This window comes from Puntigrus tetrazona, chromosome 3 (genome assembly GCF_018831695.1).
Source record: "Puntigrus tetrazona isolate hp1 chromosome 3, ASM1883169v1, whole genome shotgun sequence".
Classification (NCBI taxonomy): domain Eukaryota; kingdom Metazoa; phylum Chordata; class Actinopteri; order Cypriniformes; family Cyprinidae; genus Puntigrus; species Puntigrus tetrazona.
Window position 1 is genome coordinate 4548651 of NC_056701.1, and position 22539 is coordinate 4571189.

At 35.3% G+C, this 22539-nt stretch overlaps 1 protein-coding gene and 2 long non-coding RNA genes across 3 annotated transcripts; all 3 read right to left on the reverse strand.

Moving 5' to 3' along the window:
• Nucleotides 1–1036: 1036 nt before the first annotated feature.
• Nucleotides 1037–19655, reverse strand: LOC122341001 (butyrophilin-like protein 3). Its single transcript, XM_043234290.1, is given in 12 exon segments — nt 1037–1053; nt 1407–1451; nt 1556–1597; nt 1781–1823; nt 1980–2021; nt 2195–2235; nt 2965–3072; nt 3351–3623; nt 3735–4052; nt 4055–4087; nt 19273–19348; nt 19535–19655. Coding segments are annotated over 7 exon segments (846 nt in total). The 5' UTR covers nt 19331–19348; nt 19535–19655; the 3' UTR covers nt 1037–1053; nt 1407–1451; nt 1556–1597; nt 1781–1823; nt 1980–2006.
• LOC122341092 lies at nt 6402–9498 on the reverse strand. Its single transcript, XR_006250419.1, has 3 exons — nt 9414–9498; nt 8693–8766; nt 6402–6561 (listed from the first exon to the last, which is right to left on the reverse strand). It is a non-coding gene; the product is annotated as an uncharacterized LOC122341092 (long non-coding RNA).
• LOC122341087 lies at nt 14599–15371 on the reverse strand. The gene is made up of 3 exons (XR_006250411.1): nt 15348–15371; nt 15170–15211; nt 14599–14658 (listed from the first exon to the last, which is right to left on the reverse strand). It is a non-coding gene; the product is annotated as an uncharacterized LOC122341087 (long non-coding RNA).
• Nucleotides 19656–22539: the final 2884 nt, after the last annotated feature.

The following is a 22539-nucleotide window of genomic DNA, read 5'->3' on the forward strand; positions in this document are numbered from 1 at the left end:
GATGATTATACCAAAAGGTGAATTTGTTTATATGGCTTTATTAATATACAAATTAATGACTTTTGATTTGTTTAAACACTGAATAAATATGCTGTGTTAATGTCTACAATTCATTATCATTTCTTATTTAGATACACACTCTTAGTAATAAGGTACAAGCTGGCACTAGGCTGGTCCCTTTTATTAATAAGTATTAATAGGCACCTTTTAGTAATAAATATGGTACAGGGTGTATAAACTAAAGTCTTCTAGGATTGTGTTGGTGATTAAAGTTTATTGATGATTAAAACGATACTGAATCCATTATTGATTGAATGATAATTCTAATATGAACTCTTTATAACTTCATGCTTTCTGTTTTAGTGATCACGCATTTAAAAAACACACATGGGTAAATAAAAGTATATGAAATAATTATTTGTTTTAATTAATTTCATTATATCCTTTGAAGTTTATATGCATCCTAAAATAAAACATTTTTAAACATTTAACAATGGGAAAATTAAAACAATGGGATCGATAACTCTTTATAAAAGCTTTCATTAAAGCATTTCGTAATTACATAACACTTTGATGTCAATGTTGAAGGTACCTGTAAGGTAGTACTGCAAACTTCATATCTTCAAAAGTCTTTTAGTTTTATCAAATGTAAAAAAAGATGCAGCAATGATTCCTCTGAAAAGCTTAAATAGTGGCAAGCATTTACGGTGCTGATTGCCAAAAAACACAGATATTTGATGTGTTTCGCGTAATGTCTGTGTTTTTGGCAATCATATAAATGCTACTTATATTCGAATCTTTACATTGATAAAACAAGGAACTTTGAATATGAATTTACTGTGCTATAGTACTCAATATTGATATCAGTGTTATATGGTAATGAATCTTTTAATGAACTTTATAAATTACCGGACCTCCCATTGTTTTTAATTTTCCGTGATAAATGTTTAAAATGTTGTTATAAACTTCAGTTGACATAATGAAATTAATTAAAACAAATAATTATTTCATAAGTACTTTTACTTACCCATGTGTGTTTTAAATGCGTGATCACTAAAACAGAAAGCATGAAGTTATAAAGAGTTCATATTAGAATTATCATTCAATCAATAATGGGATCAGTATCGTTTTAATCATCATTTAAACTTTAATCACCAACACAATCCTAGAAGACTTTAGTTTATACACCCCTGTACCATATTTATTACTAAAAGGTGCCTATTAATACTTATTAATAAAAAGGACCAGCCTAGTGCCAGCTTTTGTACCTTTATTACTAAGAGTGTGTATCTAAATAAGAAATGATAATGAATTGTAGACATTAACACACAGCATATTTATTCAGTGTTTAAACAAATCAAAAGTCATTAATTTGTATATTACTAAAGCCATATAAACAAATTCACCTTTTGGTATAATCATCTTCTGACTTTGTAAAAGTTGATCACGTTCTAAAGAAAATTTATAAAAGGCATTAACATTTTTATAACTGAAAAAACAAAAAATTAAATATTTAAAATGAAAAGAATTAATAACTTAATAAAGAAAAAATTACCCTCTTGGATTCTTCTCTTCTCATTTTGTACTTGCTTGTGTGCTTAAGAACATTTAAATAAATACAAGAGAAAACAGAAATATTAATTACAAAGACAAACAATAACTAATAACGATATACACAAATGTACTGTATCTACACAATGTCTATCGATAAAATATTTTGAGGATAAAAACAGACTTGACATTATTGCTGAATTAAATTCTTTAATAAAGACAACCTTACCATTCTGCAGTTTACTCTTTCTCGTTATGTAGTTGATTGTGGGCTGAAGAAAATTCAGAAAAAACGAGAAAAATAAGCATTTCATACAAAGACTAAATTATGGAACTACAAAAATACACAATTTATGTTAAATATTAAGTTGATGAAAACAGACTTGATATTAATACTGAATTAAATTATTAATTATTGACAAATTCACCATTTTGTAGTATTCTCTTCTGATTCACTAGTTGATCAAGTTCTGAAGAAAATTCAGAAAAAAAGAGAAAACAGAATTCAGACAACAGTAGCATTACATACAAAGGCAATTATTTTTGATTTAAGAACAATAGCTATGAGATCTGCCTGTTAATTAAATATTTGGAGGACTTGACATTAATAATGAATTAAATAATTTATTAAAGAAAAATTTACCATTTTGTATTCTTTTCTTCTCTTTAGTAGTTCTTTGTGTCCTAAATAAAATTCAGCATAAAAAATAAATAAATAAATAGTATACACACACACATATAATCCAAGGGCCCCATATTAGTAAGCTAAATGCACACGGCGCAAGTGCATTTTTGCTATTTTTACAAGGGTAAAATGGATTGTCTTAATAAGTTATGAGTCTTTTTTGAGGGTAACGTGCAATAAACCAATCAAGAGTTTCTCTTGCACAAGAGTTTCACTATTTAAACAGAGAAATTAGCAGGCGCAAAGACTGAACACGACTCCAGAGAAGAAACAAATCTGCTCATACGCACTACCAATGTGCCTGAACACATCTTTTTTAGTCCAGCACACCCATGGGAGCACAAATACATGCATAAATGCATTTGATAGTTAAATGACGTGGCGCTGGATGGGAAAATGCATCGGACTCAACTTGGCAAACACACTTCCGCTGCATTGAGCCGGGGGTTTGACAGGACCCTAAGACTGTGAGTAAAAATCTATTTGCCATTTGTAACAATACATTTTTTCCATAACAAATTATATTTTCATTGTGGTTGCACTGCTGCAAACCTTGAAAACCTGTTGCAGACACTGAAACTTGAAATCTGCCAAAAACTGCACTCATTTGATAATGGATAATAGATTGATATTCAACAAAATACACAACATTCAGAAAGAAATAATGTTTGTGTGTGTGTGTGTATATATATATAATATATATATAAAATAACACTTTCAGATTTTACCTCTGTTTTTCTGAGCAAACACAGCTATCAGTATTCCAGCAATCACACTGAGCACAACAGCTACTGAAATCAGGATGATTGATGTCCTCCAAGAACTAAACCTTTTACCTACAAAAAAACAACAATTGAACACATTGTGTAAGTTTATCATGGGTTAATTCAAATGTAGGAATATGAATTAATAGTCAATTGTGAATAGTACTGTATACAGTGTGGCATTTAAAATGGATCAAAACCTTTTATCAGAGTTCCTTGTCTTTGGACAACTACTATATACACATTAAAATGTATTGTTGATAATGATAATAATAATGATGATTTTACCACATTAAAAATACCATGAGAAGATGCAAACAAAATATAGTAAATAGAGGGTCAGGACTTACTTGTGGTGATAATCTGTGTCTCCAGCATGTGATGTCTCAGTCTGACTCTGCAGTGAATCTTGTCGTCTCTGTGACGTACAGTGATGGTGTGTTTCACACTGAATCCTTTTGGGTTTCTGTGTGTCACTCTAGTGTCTGAACTCAAACTGACTCCTTCTCTGTTCAGCCACTCAAGAACAGGTTCAGGATACCACCCTTCAGAGTCACACTGTAGATGAAGTCCTCCTGAATGATCAAACCCATCTACAGTGATCACCGGGGGAGTTCCTACAACTACAGATCAACATCAACAACACTGATTGCGTAAATTAAACAATATCATAAAACGGTAACATATACACTAAATTAATTATGAATAATGTTTAATTTTACTGGTTTACTCACCTTCAACTCTGACATTAACAGTTGCATCATCGTTCCAGGATTTGGACTGAATAAAACACTTGTAACGTCCTTCATCAGAGACTCGGACTGATGAGAGTTTGAGTGATGCATCTCCTCTCTGTAGTTCTTGATGATTCAGTTCTGTTCTCCCTCTGTAGGATACAATCTGCTCTGTGTTTCTGTCTTCATGATCCTCATAGAGATGCACTAGTTGTGAGTCTTTCAGGTCAGATCTAAACCACTCCACTCTCATGTCCTCAACACTGATGCTGGGTTTGACTGAACAGGGCAGAATCACATCTTCACCAGCTACAGCAAAACAGCATCTGCAGGACCAACTACTTCATACTGCTCTGTAAAATAGAAAGAGAGCAGGTGCAGAACCAGATTTTGCTGAGTCTGAAGCGTTCTTGTGTCTCTTACTAAAATATATAGTGGAAAAGCCATGAAACATGTATGTTAATTAAACAATCAACATTTTATATATATTTTGCATTAAGAGGGGTGCTATTATTTCAGTGACGTCAAATGGTTGCATCAGTGAGCTAATGGTGCTACCTTCTGCTATGAAAATATATATATGAAGCTCCATTAGAACATTCAGTGCACCACATTACCAGGCTTCTAAATTCATGAGTTGGCTGACACTAAGCCAGAGACAGAAGCGTTTTACAGTGTTGCTAGTAACCAATCAGAAACAAGTCTGAGGCAATATAGTGTAACCAGGAATCGCAATGAGGGTGGGCCCAGCCTAAAATGCATCTATCAAAATATGCACACATCTACACCTGCTTGAATACACACCACCGTTTAATCAGAGCACGAGCAAGTATATCATCATAAGCAGTGTTAAGAATACGAACATAACGATAATAACAGCATTAGCATGGTGGCCACACCACACAGAGACACCAAAGCACTAAATCAGCAGAACAGTAGTTATTGGTCATAGTCTGGCTCAGTGTGAAATAAACAACAGTGACTAGCCAACTAGAAAACGTAGATTGACTTACTTTTGAATATAACAGGAGAAGACAAGGCTTAGAGTATGATGATTTGCAATGATTTTGTTGTAGTCCAACAATTCAATCAGTTCTCTTTCAAGCATAGCAGGGACAAAAAGCTTAGTCTTTGTGTCAACATTGTAGCTCTGATTCCTGTTTTAACTTGATTTACAGTTGAAAACAATCTTTCGACAGTTTTTGCAAGAAATTGGAGCATGGCACTGTGTCGTAATTTCACGTCTTTAAAAACAAAGAAGCTGTCCCAGCAGGTACAGGCTATGGCCTCATTCGGCTGAGGATTCTGCAGGAGGTGCACTGTTTAATTATAGCCTATTCTCACACCAGCATTTTTATGGCGGACTGTAATCCAGAAAGGATTATATGAAACACATGGGAATCAAATTAAATTATATTTAATTTATATTTGTATTTAAAGGTGCTATATGTAGGATTGACATTGAGTGGTTAACCTAGGTATTTTACTAGGTAATTAGTGTATTGCCCAACCCTGGCAACTTCCTCTTTCATGATATCCCAAATCATAATGTCATGCCTTTTCATCAAATCCTCTGTCAAAGCCATTACTTTATCAAGGTTATTCCTAGAGAGTCAGTCTCAAGTTGTGTATGGCCTGAGCCTTCAGAAAATTCAGTCTCCAACATAGGACTCAAAAGTGTCAGCAATTTACTCACTGCACTTGACCATGAGATTCATCCCACATCACAGGACCTACAAATTAGTTTTCCAAATTAGGGAGATGGAGGCGGAGATCTCGGGACAAGAGTCAGACCCATTGTTCTGATTACCTGTTGAAATTTAAAGTGGGGAGTTCTGACAGTTCATCTGACCAGGGAAACAGAGGTGGTTGGAAGCTGAGAACAAACTGGAAAGGAGTGATGGCTTACGGAGCGAATTCTGAACATACTCCACCCAGATTAGGTACCTACTCCACTTGTTCTGGTTCTGATGGCAGTACGTTCAGAGGAATCGGGTGATCTCCTGCTTCAGTCTCACAACCTGCCCATTAGCTTGGGGATGATAACCAGAAGTTAAACTTCCATTGATGTTGAGATGTTGGCAGAATGCGAAATGGGTAGAGACTGCAATGGGAGGATTTAAAGATATTGCAAATTTGGCATTATTAAACGAATTTTACTGTGTCAGCGGAGAAGGTTTACCACCAGAAGTGTTCAGAGAGGAGTTGGATGGTATCGTTGATAACCAGATGACTCTGCATCCTTCAATTTGCGTGAGTAGTATGCACATGGGAAAAGCTTGGGAGGGTTATCTTGGCACTGTGACAGTATTGCTCCAATGCCCATGTTTGAAACATTGACCTCGACTATGAATTTGTGCTCAGGGTCTGGGTTTAAAGGATGGGGTGCCTGAAATGCCTCAGAAGTTGCTGGGGACCAGGCTAAGTGTTGTCTCACCCCTTGAGGAGTGCCTTGAGGTGTGCTTAAATTCCGAATGAACTGTCTTTAAAGGTTGGCAAACCCCAAGAATCGTTGGAGCTACTTTACTGTACTGGATTGTGGCCTTATGTGTTGAATGTGTCATTCGAGAGTGTCGAAGTAAATGAAGATGTTGTTTATGTAAACAACTACTCATGAGTTGAGCATGTCGCGGAAGACAGCGTTGATGAAGGACCGGAAGACATAAGGACTGTTAGAGAGGCCGAATGGCATAAGCAAATATTCATAGTGACCGGATGTAGTGGAGAAAGCTGTCTTCCTTTCATCTCCCTCCCTGATGTGGATGAGGTTGTATGCTCTGCTGAGATCGAGCTTGGTGGAGAACTTGACTGAACAGAGCAGATGGTCCTGGTAGTAAAGGATAACAGAACTTTATTGTGATGTCATGCAGTCTTTGGTGACTGATTGGTGATTGTCTTGAACACTAGGTTCAGCTGATTACTACTCAAAAATTATGGCTCCTGAACTTATCTTCCTCCTGAGGCTGCACACAACATATTTCAGTAAGCTGAAGGGGGAGGGGGAGAAGCGTCATGAGAGTATGACGTTTCATTCATACTCAAAGCCGGATGGCACTCTTGCACAGAAAGTAAAAAATGTAATCATAGAAGTAATGTTTGATGTGCCCGGAAACAGCAAATATGGATAAAGGTATGTTTAAAGGCATCTTGCAATAGCTGAAGTTGCAAACGCACCAATAGCTATAGGACTGGTCTTAGGAGCAGATGGATGCAATTACACAAAACTGAGGTATTCTTGACGTATATTTTTTAGTTTATTGCGTTAACAAACCTGCATGACCATAGCAACCCAGGATTATCAGAGATTGATTTATTATTATTTTATTTTGAATTAATAACAACAAAACTAAGTGAACCGATCACAACGCCTACAGGGCACCATAGCATTCAGATATCACTACAACTCGCTCACTGACTGAATTCTCTCATCAGAAACAACAAAGCTCAGTTGCGCATATGAATAGAAGAAAGAAATTAATTTCACACTGTAAACATCATCATCGCCTTTAATGGGAGTTTTTGAGAATGCTTGAACTCTGAATGATTTTTTAAAATTTACATTAAATACAAATGAATATTAAAAATATAAAAAAATACGGGTTCTTCTACATAGTTAATATCCATTTCCCTTGATATTCAGCTATTTTTTTTAGCTTTTTTTTTATTATTTGCTTGTGAGATGACCTTAGGTGACCTAAGGTTTGAAAGGTTCCATTAAATAAAATGTATTATTTATTATTACTTATTATTACTGATACAGGTGCAAAATTCATTTACTTACACGTATTTAAGAATCAGGATATAGTTGAAACATTTGGGAACACTTCAAATAAATAGGCCTGTTTATTTATTTATTATCCTCCTTTTCTTGAGGTAAAATGGCCACCACCATTTGTGAATTCTGTGGGTATCATCCACATCCAGCTATTTTTAGCTGTACAAAACAGTTTGTTTTACTGCTTGATATTAGAATTTGGTGTGACTTATCATACTATTTTACTGTATTATCTTTCTTATGAACACGTTATAACAGTGTATACCTATAGCGCTAATAAAACCAGAAGCCTCAAGGTGTTCAATGAAAGGTTAGATATACTGTATCTAACTAACACACACAAATGTGCCGCTCAAAAATAATAAGTACATGATGCCAAGAGCCTGTTCTCCAACAAAAACAGCCCTATAGGTAATTTGTGCAAGCACATTATTAAATACAATTTATTAATTACTTTACCCGCTCCCCTAAACCATATTTTACTACGTGTAATTCATGCGAATGACTCCATCCCTGCACTAACCCGTTACAAAAATCGAGCAAAATCACAATTTATAGCAAAACTTTCATTTGCAAATGCCCTCTTGCCGAAAAGGGCAAAATTGTAGCATAATAAGCTCTGATGGGCCGTATTTCAGGATTTGGACAAACGAGCTATACAGGCGTATAGAGGTTAGAGGACAGGTTGGATGCCTCTGACCCTAAAATACAAAAATTATTTGTCAGATAAATGAAACATGGTGAAACATTCAATGAAATTGTTATAGCACAGAATGACAGGGTGAAAATGATTGAAGCATGGTAAAAGTAGGCTCAGATGAGTGCCTCTCTCTCTTTCATTTACTGGTTACTGGTTTCTGAATCAGCTCTCTATGTGCGCCAATTTTAGCAGATCCTATTGTATTTCTTTTAGGCCACAAATTAGTTTAGTTTCGTTTGGTACTGTTTGTATTGTATTGATTTATGCAGCTAAAATATATTTTTGGGGAAAACACCAGAATGAAGCAGGAAGGGAGATGTCATGAGTTTACAAATTAATATATTTATATCTGAAGCTAAACAAACATTTAGTAGCCAAATTGGGTAGTGAGTGGAACAGTTCATGTTAGACCTTGATTTTAAATAAACTACAGTTTAACTGGACAACGCACTCCAGCTCTGTACATGAGTTTTAAAAAATTACCTGATACTGAGTCTGTAATTCCGCTTATAAGCATCAGAGTCAAACAAATAAACTTCATCTTCAGGACACAGACACTAAAAGAAAATATAACATTATAAACAGAAAGATGCATGTTTTCATGTGTTTTGCCTCTTACACATACATTAAAATTATGGGCCAAATGCAATATTTAAAACAGGTCACACATCATCTACAGTCACTGGGGTCCATGTATGATTTGATAGGTTTTCATATCATTTCTGATATAGTTTATAATAAATTGATCTTTTGTTGTTTATGCTATTTTTACAGAAATGTATTATTTATGAAATCTGTTCATCTGCATGCAACCTGTTTTATTGAAATGTCAGGCTATCTGTGTGGGTACCTACTAGACAGCGTGGAGCAGAAATGAAACACACTTTTAAATATACAGCATCATCATTTTTCTTTCATACACTAAGCTCTTTTTAATTCCAAAAACTGTAATCCAGATCAGCTGATTTCAGCTTATTTCGTTTCAAACTGAAAAACAAACTAATCAAAACATACATGGACGCAGGAGGTTAAACTGATCCAAACAAAGCAGGACCAAATGTGAATCTCGATATAGCATCATATATATATTTTTTAAATGTATTTATATGGTTTAATATGACTTCGCGTTAGTATCACTAAGCAGTTAAACGCATGCTCTCCAGTCACACTCATGCTACACAAATTCCGTTGGTTCATTGCTTACCTTCAACTGTACATTGCAGGGAACAAAAGAGTTTCTGAATACAATTTTATGATTATATGACATTAACAAACTTTGTGAGAGTTCATAAAGATAGAAAGGAGACCATAAACATCCTGCCTCAGTTTCACTTTCACCTATGGACCCTTTTGGGCAGCGGAAGTCGTCAGAGTCTGATAGTAGTAAATACGATTTGGCGATTTTTGTGAAGTGATTTATGGGTGTAATTTATGGTTTTATGACAACAACAATAACAATAATAATAATAACAATAATAATACAATAATAATAATAATAATAATACCATATCTTCAAACTTTGACCTAAAAATAGACATCCGGTCGTAAAAAATGTACGGGGCATGCTCTGTCTGTATGGGCAATGTGAGAAAAAGTAAAATGTTCAACAGATAAAAATAGAGCTTTTAACATTTCATGAGAACATACTGTAATAGGTGCGTTAGTACCCCATACATAAAATATGATGGTTAAATAAAATAGTTTTAGCAATACACTAATCAAGGTTTTATATAAATTAATGAAATATATTTATATTTAAATTAATGAAAATGTGAACAATAAAAAATTTACAAAATTACCCTTAACAGTTATCATCCTAGTGCTGAGTATTAGATGTTGATAGGATTGCAAATGCCTAAAACTTTTACAACTTTTCTTTTTTTCCCCAGCTGCCTTTACTGTTCTTTTCTGTGTGTGTGTGTGTTTAAAAGTTTTTCACATGAATACCAAGAAAAGAAAACAAATATGCTGGAGTAAAATAGTTGTAATAAACCAAAGTATATATATACACACACACATATATATATATATACATATACATACATACATATACACATATATATATATATATATATATATATATATATATATATATATATATATATATATATGTATGTATATGTATATGTACATATATATATGTATATGTATAAATATATATATATATATATATACATATATATATGTATATGTATAAAGTGACGAGCATCCCGAACATCCATCAGCGTCGAGGATGGATGACCATCTGTCAACGAGGAGCACCTGGACACGCCCATCACCGGCTGATCAGACACAGCTGCTGCTCGTTACCCCCTGGCCTGTAAAAGCCATGAGGGAAGCCAGAGAGATGAGCATGGCCTCCAGACAAGCTGACACTAACGTGTTCTCTCCATTTTCCCTAGACAACAGCCTGTGATCCGATCAGCCCTCACCCCAGGCACGGACCCACTGCACCACAGGAACGCACCGAAGGAAGAGAGCACCGCACCACCTGTCACGCTTTTGGACACTTTTGCAACCATACCATTTCTTTTTTGTTTAAATAAATCCACCCTCCGGGGTATTTATGTTGAGCTCTCCTTGCCTTGTGTTTCCTTCTCCTCGTCACAATATATATATATACACACACATACATACATACATATACCAGCCCTATCAAAGTTATATTGCAATTTAAAAATTAAATTAGTAATTAAAGAATTAGTATTACCACCAGGAAGCATCTCTCCATGTCCTCTTAGACAATTTAAGCAAGATTCTTTTGCTTTTTTTTCTACTCAAAGAATAATGTTGTGATGTTAGAGCATGTTGGGTTTATGGAAATAAAAATTTATGCTGTACAACTGAGACCAGTTAAACCCAGACTATTTAATGAAACTAGAACAAGAGCTTTAAATGAGCTTTCACTTCTTTTCACTTTTTAAATACCTTTCTATCATCGTAATATCAACAATTTCAGATTCACATAAACCTTTTTCACACAAACAAAAATTTTCATGGCATAAATGTGTATCATAAAATATGTAAAAGTCAAAATAAACTTTAATAAAATAAACCAAAATAAACCAAAATAAACTACAAAAAGTAAAAAAGTGAGACATGTCACTTACAGACGTGGACAAAATTGTTGGTACCCTTTGGTCAATGAAAGAAAAAGTCACAATGGTCACAGAAATAACTGTTATCTGACAAAAGTAATAATAAATAAAAATTCTATAAATGTTAACCAATGAAAGTCAGACATTGTTTTTCAACCATGCTTCAACAGAATTATTTAAAAAAATAAACTCACGAAACAGGCATGGACAAAAATGATGGTACCCCTAGAAAACACTGAAAATAATGTGACCAAAGGGACATGTTAATTCAAGGTGTGTCCACTAATTAGCATCACAGGTGTCTACAACCTTGTAATCAGCCATTGGGCCTATATATATGGCTCCAGGTAATCACTGTGTTGTTTGGTGATATGGTGTGTACCACACTCGACATGGACCAGAGGAAGCAAAGGAAAGAGTTGTCTCAAGAGATCAGAAAGAAAATTATAGACAAGCATGTTAAAGGTAAAGGCTATAAGACCATCTCCAAGCAACTAGATGTTCCTGTGACTACAGTTGCACATATTATTCAGAAGTTTAAGATCCATGGGACTGTAGCCAACCTCCTGGACGTGGCCGCAGGAGGAAAATTGATGACAAATCTAAGAGACGGATAATCCGAATGGTAACAAAAGAGCCTAGAAAGACTTCTAAAGAGATTCAAGGTGAACTTCATGCTCAAGGAACATCAGTGTCAGATCGCACCATCCGTCGTTGTTTGAGCCAAAGTGGACTACATGGGAGACGACCAAGGAGGACACCATTGTTGAAAACGAATCATAAAAAAGCAAGACTGGAATATGCCAAACTACATGTTGACAAGCCACAAAGCTTCTGGGAGAATGTCCTGTGGACAGATGAGACAAAAATCGAAGTTTTTGCCAAGGCACATCAGCTGTATGTTCACAGACGAAAAAATGAAGCATATCAAGAAAAGAACACTGTCCCTACTGTGAAACATGGAGGAGGCTCTGTTATGTTCTGGGGCTGCTTTGCTGCGTCTGGCACAGGGTGTCTTGAATCTGTGCAGGGTACAATGAAATCTCAAGACTATCAAGGAATTCTAGAGAGAAATGTACTAGCCAGTGTCAGAAAGCTTGGTCTCAGTCGCAGGTCATGGGTCTTGCAACAGGACAATGACCCAAAACACACCGCTAAAAACACCCAAGAATGGCTAAGAGGAAAAAATTGGACTATTGTAAAGTGGCCTTCTATGAGCCCTGACCTCAATCCTATTGAGCATCTTTGGAAGGAGCTGAAACATGCAGTCTGGAAAAGGCACCCTTCAAACCGGACACAACTGGAGCAGTTTGCTCATGAGGAGTGGGCCAAAATACCTGCTGAGAGGTGCAGAAGTCTCATTGACAGTTACAGGAAGCGTTTGATTGCAGTGATTGCCTCAAAGGTTGCGCAACAAAATATTAAGTTAGGGGTACCATCATTTTTGTCCAGGTCTGTTTCATGAGTTTATTTTTTTAAATAATTCTGTTGAAGCATGGTTGAAAAACAATGTCTGACTTTCATTGGTTAACATTTATAGAATTTTATTTATTATTACTTTTGTCAGATTAAAGTTATTTCTGTGACCATTGTGAGTTTTTCTTTCATTGACCAAAGGGTACCAACAATTTTGTCCACGTCTGTATATGACATGACATTTATAGTCCTGCCCGTCCGCTGCGTTTCTCAAAACTCTGGCCATTTGATAATACCTAGAATATCAAAATCAACTGCGGGCGGCAGATCCTTTTCCTATCTAGCACCTAAACTCTGGAACAATCTCCCTAACTCTGTTCGGGAAGCAGACACACTCTGCCAGTTTAAATCTAGATTAAAGACACATCTTTTTAACTTAGCCTACACATAACACCCCAACATACTTTTTATTATTCAAATCCGTTAAAGGATTTTTAGGCTGCATTACTTAGATTTGCTGGAACCGGGAACACTACTCCTACAATACGATATTCTTGTGACATCGTAAAAAGAATGGCATCTACGCTAATATTAGTCCTGTCTCTTTCTTAATCTGTTTCACAGTTTGTATCCAGACTAGATGGTGGATCAGCACCCAGAGATTATGTTCATCAGAGACCAGAACACCTAGATGCGCCCGTGGACAGATCACCAGATACTGATGCACACACACACACACACACACACACACACACACACACACACACTAAGTCATTTACACTATCTGACACAGCTGCATTTAAATTGAACTGGAAGTTAAGTGCTGGGCGTCCGGTCAGAGGAGAACTGACCCCAACTGAGTCTGGTTTCTCCATTTTTTCTCCATTCTGTATGGATGGGGTTTTGTTTCTTGCCGCTGTCGCCTCTGGCTTGCTTTGTTGGGGACACTTAACTTCTAGTGATTATCGTCTGAATTGATTACAGAGACTGTCTAAAAGACTGATGAATGTAATTGTAGATATGAGACATGAACTTCACATAAAAAGAGGTCCTCTTAATCTAAAACCAGCCTCTAAGGCTCCATGTGCTCTCCTTCACCTGCATCTCACTGTGAAAAACACTTTTTTTCATCCTATTATTTTCCTAAAAACAGAAAAAAATATGACGTCATGGAAGGTCTATGACAGAATTCAATTCAAGATCAATAATGAGATAAATAATTTCAGTCACCCCTTGAAAACAAGCGAGAAAAAAAGAAAAGAATCCTTCCGTCCCCTTTAAATACTGATCATGCTCTAAAGAAAATTCAGAACAAAACAAGAGTGAATTCAAATGGACATTTTATAAACATGCATCTATTATGGGGAGAAATAATAACTACAAACATGAAAAAATACTATGAAAAACGTTGACATTTTTTGTGAAATAACATAAGGATAAATTCACCTTTCACCTGAATCTGCAGTTGATCATGTTCTGAAAAACAAATCAGAATGAAGGCTAGAGAAAACTATTTCTATTTCTGAATATTTTCAATAAAACAAATAAATGAATGGCAAAAACGTATAATACTAAGATATTCACAGTGGGAAAAAAGTATTTTGACACTGAAAAATACTAATAATTTAGCTTGATTACTGTACTTATTTTTCTTTTGAGAGTTTAGTACTTAAAATGAGCTATTTCTTGATTTCATTTCTGAAGAAAAAATCAGTAGGCTACTTTTTACTCCTCATAATTTAGGAAAAATTATTTGTTACATTAAATCACACATGGGTACACACTGATTTTATGAACATGCATCTATAATGAGGAAGAAATAATACCTACAAATATAAAAATGGCAGAAACGTTCAGATTATATAGATTATAGGCTAATAAAGACAAATTCACCTTGTTGTATTTTGTTCTTCTCCTCCTGTAGTCGAGCATGTTCTGAAGAAAATTCAGAATGAGGGCAGAGAAGAAAGAAATTGATTGTTAGAGCATCACAAATGGGTATCGGAGCCATTGAGAATAAGACTTGCGACAAATAGTGAAAACGTTTCTAAATCAAAAGTCACGATGGGGTCCTCTTGGGACCCAATCACTTCTGAGCTTAAGAAGAAAAGACCAGTGAGCAACCACTCATGTAGATTTTTGCTTCTGAACATCGGGTGATTGCGGGAGGCTGGTGTGGTGTTGGCTTTTTTTCCCAGTAGTTCAGACTAGACAAATATCTATTGGTCTTTTCTTCTTAAGCTCAGAGGTGATTGGGTCCCAAGCGAGACTCCATCCTTGACGGACGGAACGGAGAGATTACATAGGATCTTGCTTGGGAGTGAAACACAAGGAACTGAGACGTTCTCAATGGGTCTGATGTTAATGAATAATTTAAATGTTGAAAATATAACTACAACAATAAAATGACAATAACGCAATGATAACATAATAGAGATAAATTTACCTTGTTGTATTCTGCTTATCTCCGTCTGCAGTTGATCATGCTCTAAAGATCATATTCATACGGTAACTGAATAAGTCCAATGTACATTTTATAAACGTGCATATTATAGGGGTGGGATAATGACTACAAATAAAAAAAGAAAATGAAAATGACAACAATGAAATAAGCTAATATTCACCTTGTTGTATTGTACTGATGTCCACCTGTAGCTGATCACTCTCTAAAGAAAATACAGATTTAAGAATAGTAAAAATATGATTGAATATACAGGCCATAATGGTTTCTCACCGACGAATAACAAGTACAAATAAAACAGAAATTATATTTAATCAAACAATGAAGAAATTAATATCAATAATAAATTAATAAAGTACAATTATAACTTAAAAAGACAATTTCACCTTGTTTTTTTCTCCTGTTCTCATTCCTCAGTTTGTCGTGTTCTGAAGAAATTCAGAAAAGGCAAGAGAAGGTGACCAAGATGACATAAGATGTATACTTTCACTCATATGACAAAAAAGGTTTATGAATACTGTCTGTTGATTAACTGATTTGTGGATGAAATGTATGGAGTTACTTTTGTGTCTTTATTTATTCAATGAAACATATTGTGAATAATTAAAGAATAATTATATTAAATGTATATATTGAATATAATTACAGGCACACCACACACACACACACACACACACACACACACACACACACACATACATGTTCCTTTAAATATTATTCACAAATATGGGAACTGCACAGAATAAATTGGAATATAAATAATTTTGTTATCAATTACTACTTTTTTTTCTGAATAAAATAATTCGTAGCATTTTTTTTTCATTTGAAAAAGACACAAAAGTAATTCCAAAGACATAAATTAATAGTAAACTAATAACATAATGGGTTACAGAAAAAAAATACGGATTTCACAAGTATTGCATGTATGTCCACTTTTGGACACTATTAGAGGACTGAAAAATTATCTGGCCATAGGATCCATATTTTAATGAAATGTATTAAATAACAAACAAACAAGAACTTCACCTCTGTCTTTACCAACAAACACAGCTGACAGTATTCCAACAATCACAATGAGCACAAAAGCAACAGAACTCAAGATGACCGATGTCCTCCAAGGATAAAAACTTTTACCTACGAAACAAAACAGTGACTCGCATTGAGCACACTGTCACCAGTCATATTGTGTTGTTACTGTTTGATTAATAATACAAACAAGATACATTTGTATAGTACATACACGGTAAAAAAAAATGCACAGGAAAAAAGTACAATTAAAACCAATGCTGCTGATAGCTAAACACAGCTTGATGCATTCAGTTCAGCTGATTTTCAAACCATTTGTATTGTTATAATTTTGTTACTAAATGTAAATAAGGTTTCATTTTTCTCTACGTTATGTGTACTAAGTTTGTCAGCAAACCACATGATGCAAAATGATGTATTTTGCATCTTAAAAATGACAAATTTTGTATTTACATCATCAGTTTTGTAACAAATATACTGGGATATCTTGATATTCATAACTAGGAGAAATATCTTGTTTATTTATATCTATGACATTCTAACAATATAAGGTAAGTTAAAAAATTTTACACTTTAATTGATTTAGTTTACAGCATATCATCATAAAATGTCATAAAAATTGCACAGCAAATGTGTAAATACATACTTGAGGTGATAATCTGTGTCTCCAGCATGAGATGCTTCAGTCTGATCCTGCAGTGAATCTTGTCGTCTCTCTCATATACAGTGATGGTGTGTTTCACACTGAACCCATCTGTGTTTCTGTGTGTCTCTGTAGTGTCTGAACTCAAACTGATTCCTTCTCTGTTCAGCCACTCAAGATCAGGTTCAGGGTTCCAGCCTTCAGAGTCACACTGTAGATGAAGTCCTCCTGAATCATCAAACCCATCTACAGTGATCACCGGAGGACGTCCTGCAGCTAGAGAGACCAAGATGAAGAACATTCACAGAGTGCATAGCCATATTTTTTTTCAGTTTTTGTTCAGTTTTTTTTTTTAAATCATAAAGGAGCAACATACAGTGGAGACGGTTGTAAAGCGTTTTGCTTCATGGATGGAGTACCTCAAGGCTCAATACTACGACCATTACTTTTCATGTCTTACATGTTACCTTGTGAGATACATTTTTTTGCATGTCCTTTTTTGTATAGTTGTATTATATAATATTTTAATCAGTATCCATCACTTACCATTAGTGTTAGTGTTATGTGTATGCACCATTCGTCTTAGAGTAATGCAGTTTCAATTCTCGGTATGTGCCGTACATGTGGCAGAATTAACAATAAATCATACTTTGACTTTGATATCATTAGGAAACATGGTGTTAGCTATCACCATTATTATTATAATATTCAGCTCTGAATTTATTTGTGGCCTGACGAAACATACATATGAAATATAATTTGCAAAACTAACGGAATGCACAGTTGGTATATAAATAAATTGGATAACTAGTAATTTTGTGTATATATATATATATATATATATATATATATATATATATATATATATATATATATATATATATATATAATGACACATTATTTCAACACAGCGTTTCCCTATTTATTACTATAAAGCTGGTTAGACACAATCATTGTATTGTCAGTGCATTGCAAAAATACTATGTAAATGATGGAGGCCTGATTTGCTTTAGGGTTTGTAATTTGCTGTAATGCTTTAATTTATTGCAGTTTATTATTACTGCAGTGTAAAAATGTATGTGCAGAGAGTGCTACTGTTACTATGGATGAGTTGTAACAGATAAGGTAATCATCATATAATAATTTATAAGTGAACATTATGTTACAATCATCCCAGTCTTCTCTACACTAAAGCTTCATGTCTAAAATTCATTTCATGTTTGTTTTCATTGGTTCACTCACCTTCAACAATGACATCAACGGTAGTGCCACCAGACCAGGATTTGGACTGAATAAAACACTTATAAAGTCCTTCATCAGAGACTCGGACTGATGAGAGTTTGAGTGATGCATCTCCTCTCTGTAGTTCTTGATGATTCAGTTCTGTTCTCCTCTGTAGGATACAATCTGCTCTGCATTGCCGTCTTCATGATCCTCATAGAGATGCACTAGTTGTGAGTCTTTCAGGTCAGATCTAAACCACTCCACTCTCATGTCCTCAACACTGATGCTGGGTTTGACTGAACAGGGCAGAATCACATCTTCACCAGCTACGGCAAAAACAGGATCAGCCGGACCAACTACTTCATACTGCTCTGTTATAAGAGAAATAAAGAATGCAGGTGTAAAAGTTATATCATTAAAGGGTTACTTTATCACTTGTTGTTCCAAACCCGTAAAAGCTTTGTTTGGCCTCTGAAAACAATGTAAGATATAAAAGAAAGAAACATCCAAATTCAATAGGTAATTTGATCGAGTTAGGTATAGATCTGGAGGTGGTCTCCAGAAGGAAAGTAGTTGTGACCGATGCCTCCATCTTGTGTTGGGATGCCCTGTGTGACGTCAGACCAGAGTTCAGATCCTGCAGCATCAATGGCATTTCAACGGCATAGAATTCGGCCTAACATTTACTTTTGTGTTACAGCGAAGAAAAGGTTTGAAATGACATGTATGCCATTCAGGGGATGAAACACTATTCCTTTAAATTAGAAGCAGTTTGTTTGATTTACAGATATAGGACCGTTAAAATACACTGAAGAACTGTCACCTATAAAAAATATCTGGTGTGATAATCCTGCACCAAACAACTCTTTACACATTTATTATTTATTTAAACATGTTTTCATGTAAAGCAGTATCTGCATAGGGTTCAGCTGAGGACTCATTTACTAAATTAAACTACATAAAGCACTGCCTCTAATGTCCCTTTTGTGGATTTGATTACTTATTACATGGCTCTTTGGAATACTTGATTCTGATTGGTCAGTCTTGGCATGCAGTAGTCAAATATTTATGAATAATGAATCATCAGTTGGACTATGACCAGCTGACTGTACATTTTTGCTTATATAAGTTACTTATTATATCTCCCTCCTCCTTTATTTAACACATGAACACACACTTGAATACAAATACTTACCTGTTCTTGAATCAGTAATTCCACTAATAATCAGGAGGGTCAAACAAATGAACTTCATCTTTGAAGAGCATGGATGCTGCAAAAATTATTATTTTATATATATATATATATATATATATATATATATATATATATATATATATATATATATATATATGGTAAATTGAAATCGTTTTCTTAACTGTAAACATAACCAGATAATCTAAACTCATAAAATCTGTACAGACTTGCTTGTTTGTTTCTCAGTTCTTTCATGACTTACCTTAACTTCAACGTGGACTGCTCCGATCACACGGAGAAGATTCCTGGTTTAGTTTCACTTTCTCATTTCACTGAACATCTTAAGTGATTGCACAGTTCCTCCAATCACACTAGTGTCTAGGAGCAGGGAGGAGTAACTTTACAGTATTTATAGGACCTTGAGGACTTCTCTGCTGCCCGAAATCAATGTCTCCAGGATTTGTGTTTATAACTGGCATTTGCGGAGGGTGTGATTTAACCTTTTGAATTAGTTTACAGGTTCTAACTAGTTTAAACAGCTAGTTTATTTGGCTCTAACAGCTGGATTAGCTGGCTCATTGCACAAACACGAGATACTGTAGAATGTAACAACCTACTGAGGTCATGCATAATTAGTATTTTGGGCATAGTGAAGGGTCTGTTGTCTTTTTTATATTAATACAGTGGAATTCAAAGTAAAAAGAAACAAGAACAGTACACGGTCGACCGAAATTAGCTTTTGTCACAGATATTCTTATTATAATAATTTCACAAAAAAGCTTCAGATTACATGCACATGGATTGTTGGCTAAATGTCAGACACATTTTCATTATTAATTTTTATGGTGTAGAAGAAGTATGGAAATGGCAGATTACCAGGTTTTATGGCCATTTTATGAGAGTTGGACTAGTGTATAGCTGTAACGAATGAGGGGCCTGAGGCGTGCGGATCCAATCGCAGGCTTTTATTGGCTGAAGGCAAAGCAGGCAGGCGTCGAAACACAGCAAACAGGAGTAAAAGAGGCAAGGCGACAACAGAATCCAAAAACAGGCAGAGGTCGCGTCAGGCAGCAAACAATCAAAGTATCGGAGACAGGCAGGGTCAAAACCAAAGAATCTATAACAAGGGGACCGCAAGGCTAGGCTGACTAGGAACAAACAAACAATCAATGCAACCTGCAGGTGAGGGGCCTGCTTCAGTATTTATAGTCTCACAACAGGAAGTAGCAGCAGAGGAAGTGATCACAGATCATCCAGAGGATAGGGCTCCCTCTGCTGGCTTGGTGACAATAGCACAGTTGAACAAAAAATAAGAACGTATTTTTAACTTTTAATGTGTAAACTCATTATAGATGTGGTCAAAATGAGGATGAATGCATAAGGCTTGCTTTTTTAAGTTATTTTGTAAAGAAAAGCATATGAAAATTTGTAGAATGAGGGACACGAATGCCAATATATCTGATGATAGCTTTGTCAGGTCAGTATATGGTTATGCCAAGATAGCAAGTTATATGTAGCCAAAAATCGGTAGAAATATATCAGTTAAGCATAGAATACAACATCTTGATTGTCTAGATAGAGAAAGATATTGTATGACCTGTCCACAACAGATATATATATACACACACACACACACACACATATATATATATATTAGTGCTGTCAATCGATTAAAAAATTTAATCAAGTTAATCACACTGATGGACTGTGATTAATCACGATTAATCGCAAATTTAAAATACAAAGATTTCCCTGTAAATGTGTTGAAATAAAGAAATGCATGTCATACTAGTTTAAGGAAACAGATCTTCCAGTTTTATTATCTCAACAATTAACATTTCAATTAACATTTCTATTATAATACTATTTCAGAAATGAAAGTCTGCAAAAATACAAAATAAACAGTCTCTACATTCTTCATCCAAAATAAATGTATAATAAAACTACTTCAAAGAGACAGATCCTCCAGTTATCATCTTAACAATCAGGTCTATTTTAGAAATTAAGTGTCTGTACAGAGACAAAATGAACAGTCTCTAGAGTGTGCATCTGTGCAACATTCCTCCTTCTAACCAATCATACAACATCCTCTTCTTTCAGCCGGTTGCTCAGACAGACTAACTTAGGATGGGCACCTGAGTGTGCTGACCACCACTGTAGTGGACATGTGTCTATGCTGGCATAGGGCTCTCCCTTGTACCTTTCCAGACATTTATCTGTGGACAGAGCCTCATCATCAGACTCTGACTCTGATCCCATCATTAGGAGGGCCATTTTCTTCTTTGGTGGCTCTGGGTCTTCTACTTCTCCAGAGCTCTGTGGAGCAGGTTCTCCATCCTTCAGCATCACACTCAGCTACACCTCTCCCCTCTCTGATTTGGGCAAGCACCTAAGGTCCTTGAACCTGGGGTCTAGAGCTGTTGCTATCTTTAACCACCACATATTTGAGCTCTCCTTCCGCTTGTTGAGATCCTTTGTGAATGAAGCCTTGAAGCGCACTATGTAGGCAGGGTCAACACCAGAAACCTCCATTGTACGCAGGAGATGGCACAGCGCAGGTAGCACCACAGAGCAGGATACATACTTTTCAGCTCCTAGGAGCTCAGTGATGTACCTACAGTAAATACACAACTGACTAAATGACTACAGTTTACATTCAGACTTATAAATTACTAATTTTTATTCGTAAAATTGAAGAGGGAAAAATCAAGTACCTGCAAGGTTCCAGCAATGTTTCCAGCTTTGCCAATCTGTCGTAATCAGCTGAGGTTAGCATCGCTAACTTATGCTTCTGCTGTGCCAGCGCTGCACTTACTGGATCCGACTATTTTACGGCACTTCGCTAAAACGCTGTCAAATCCGCTGTCCCGAAAAGCCATGGCGATAACCCTTTGTATAATGTGCGCCACACAACGAATATGTTCGAATGGTAAACGGATGTTGTAAAACACATGTGTGACGCTGTGACGTTACCCTGATCACACAATAATAGATAACCATCCGCGCTGCGATGATGGCAAGAAGTTCGGGTCAAACTTAACAAACGATTAATTTGCGTTAAAAAAATAGTAACGCGTTAATTTTTTTTAATTAATCGCATGCGTTAACGCGTTAACGTTGACAGCCCTAATATATATATATATATATATATATATATATATATATATATATATACACATATATAATGCATATATTATGCATCTAGTGATGTTCCTCTTTGCTTGCTGTGTCAATGAATTAGATAGTTTTATGTTTCAATTATAATTC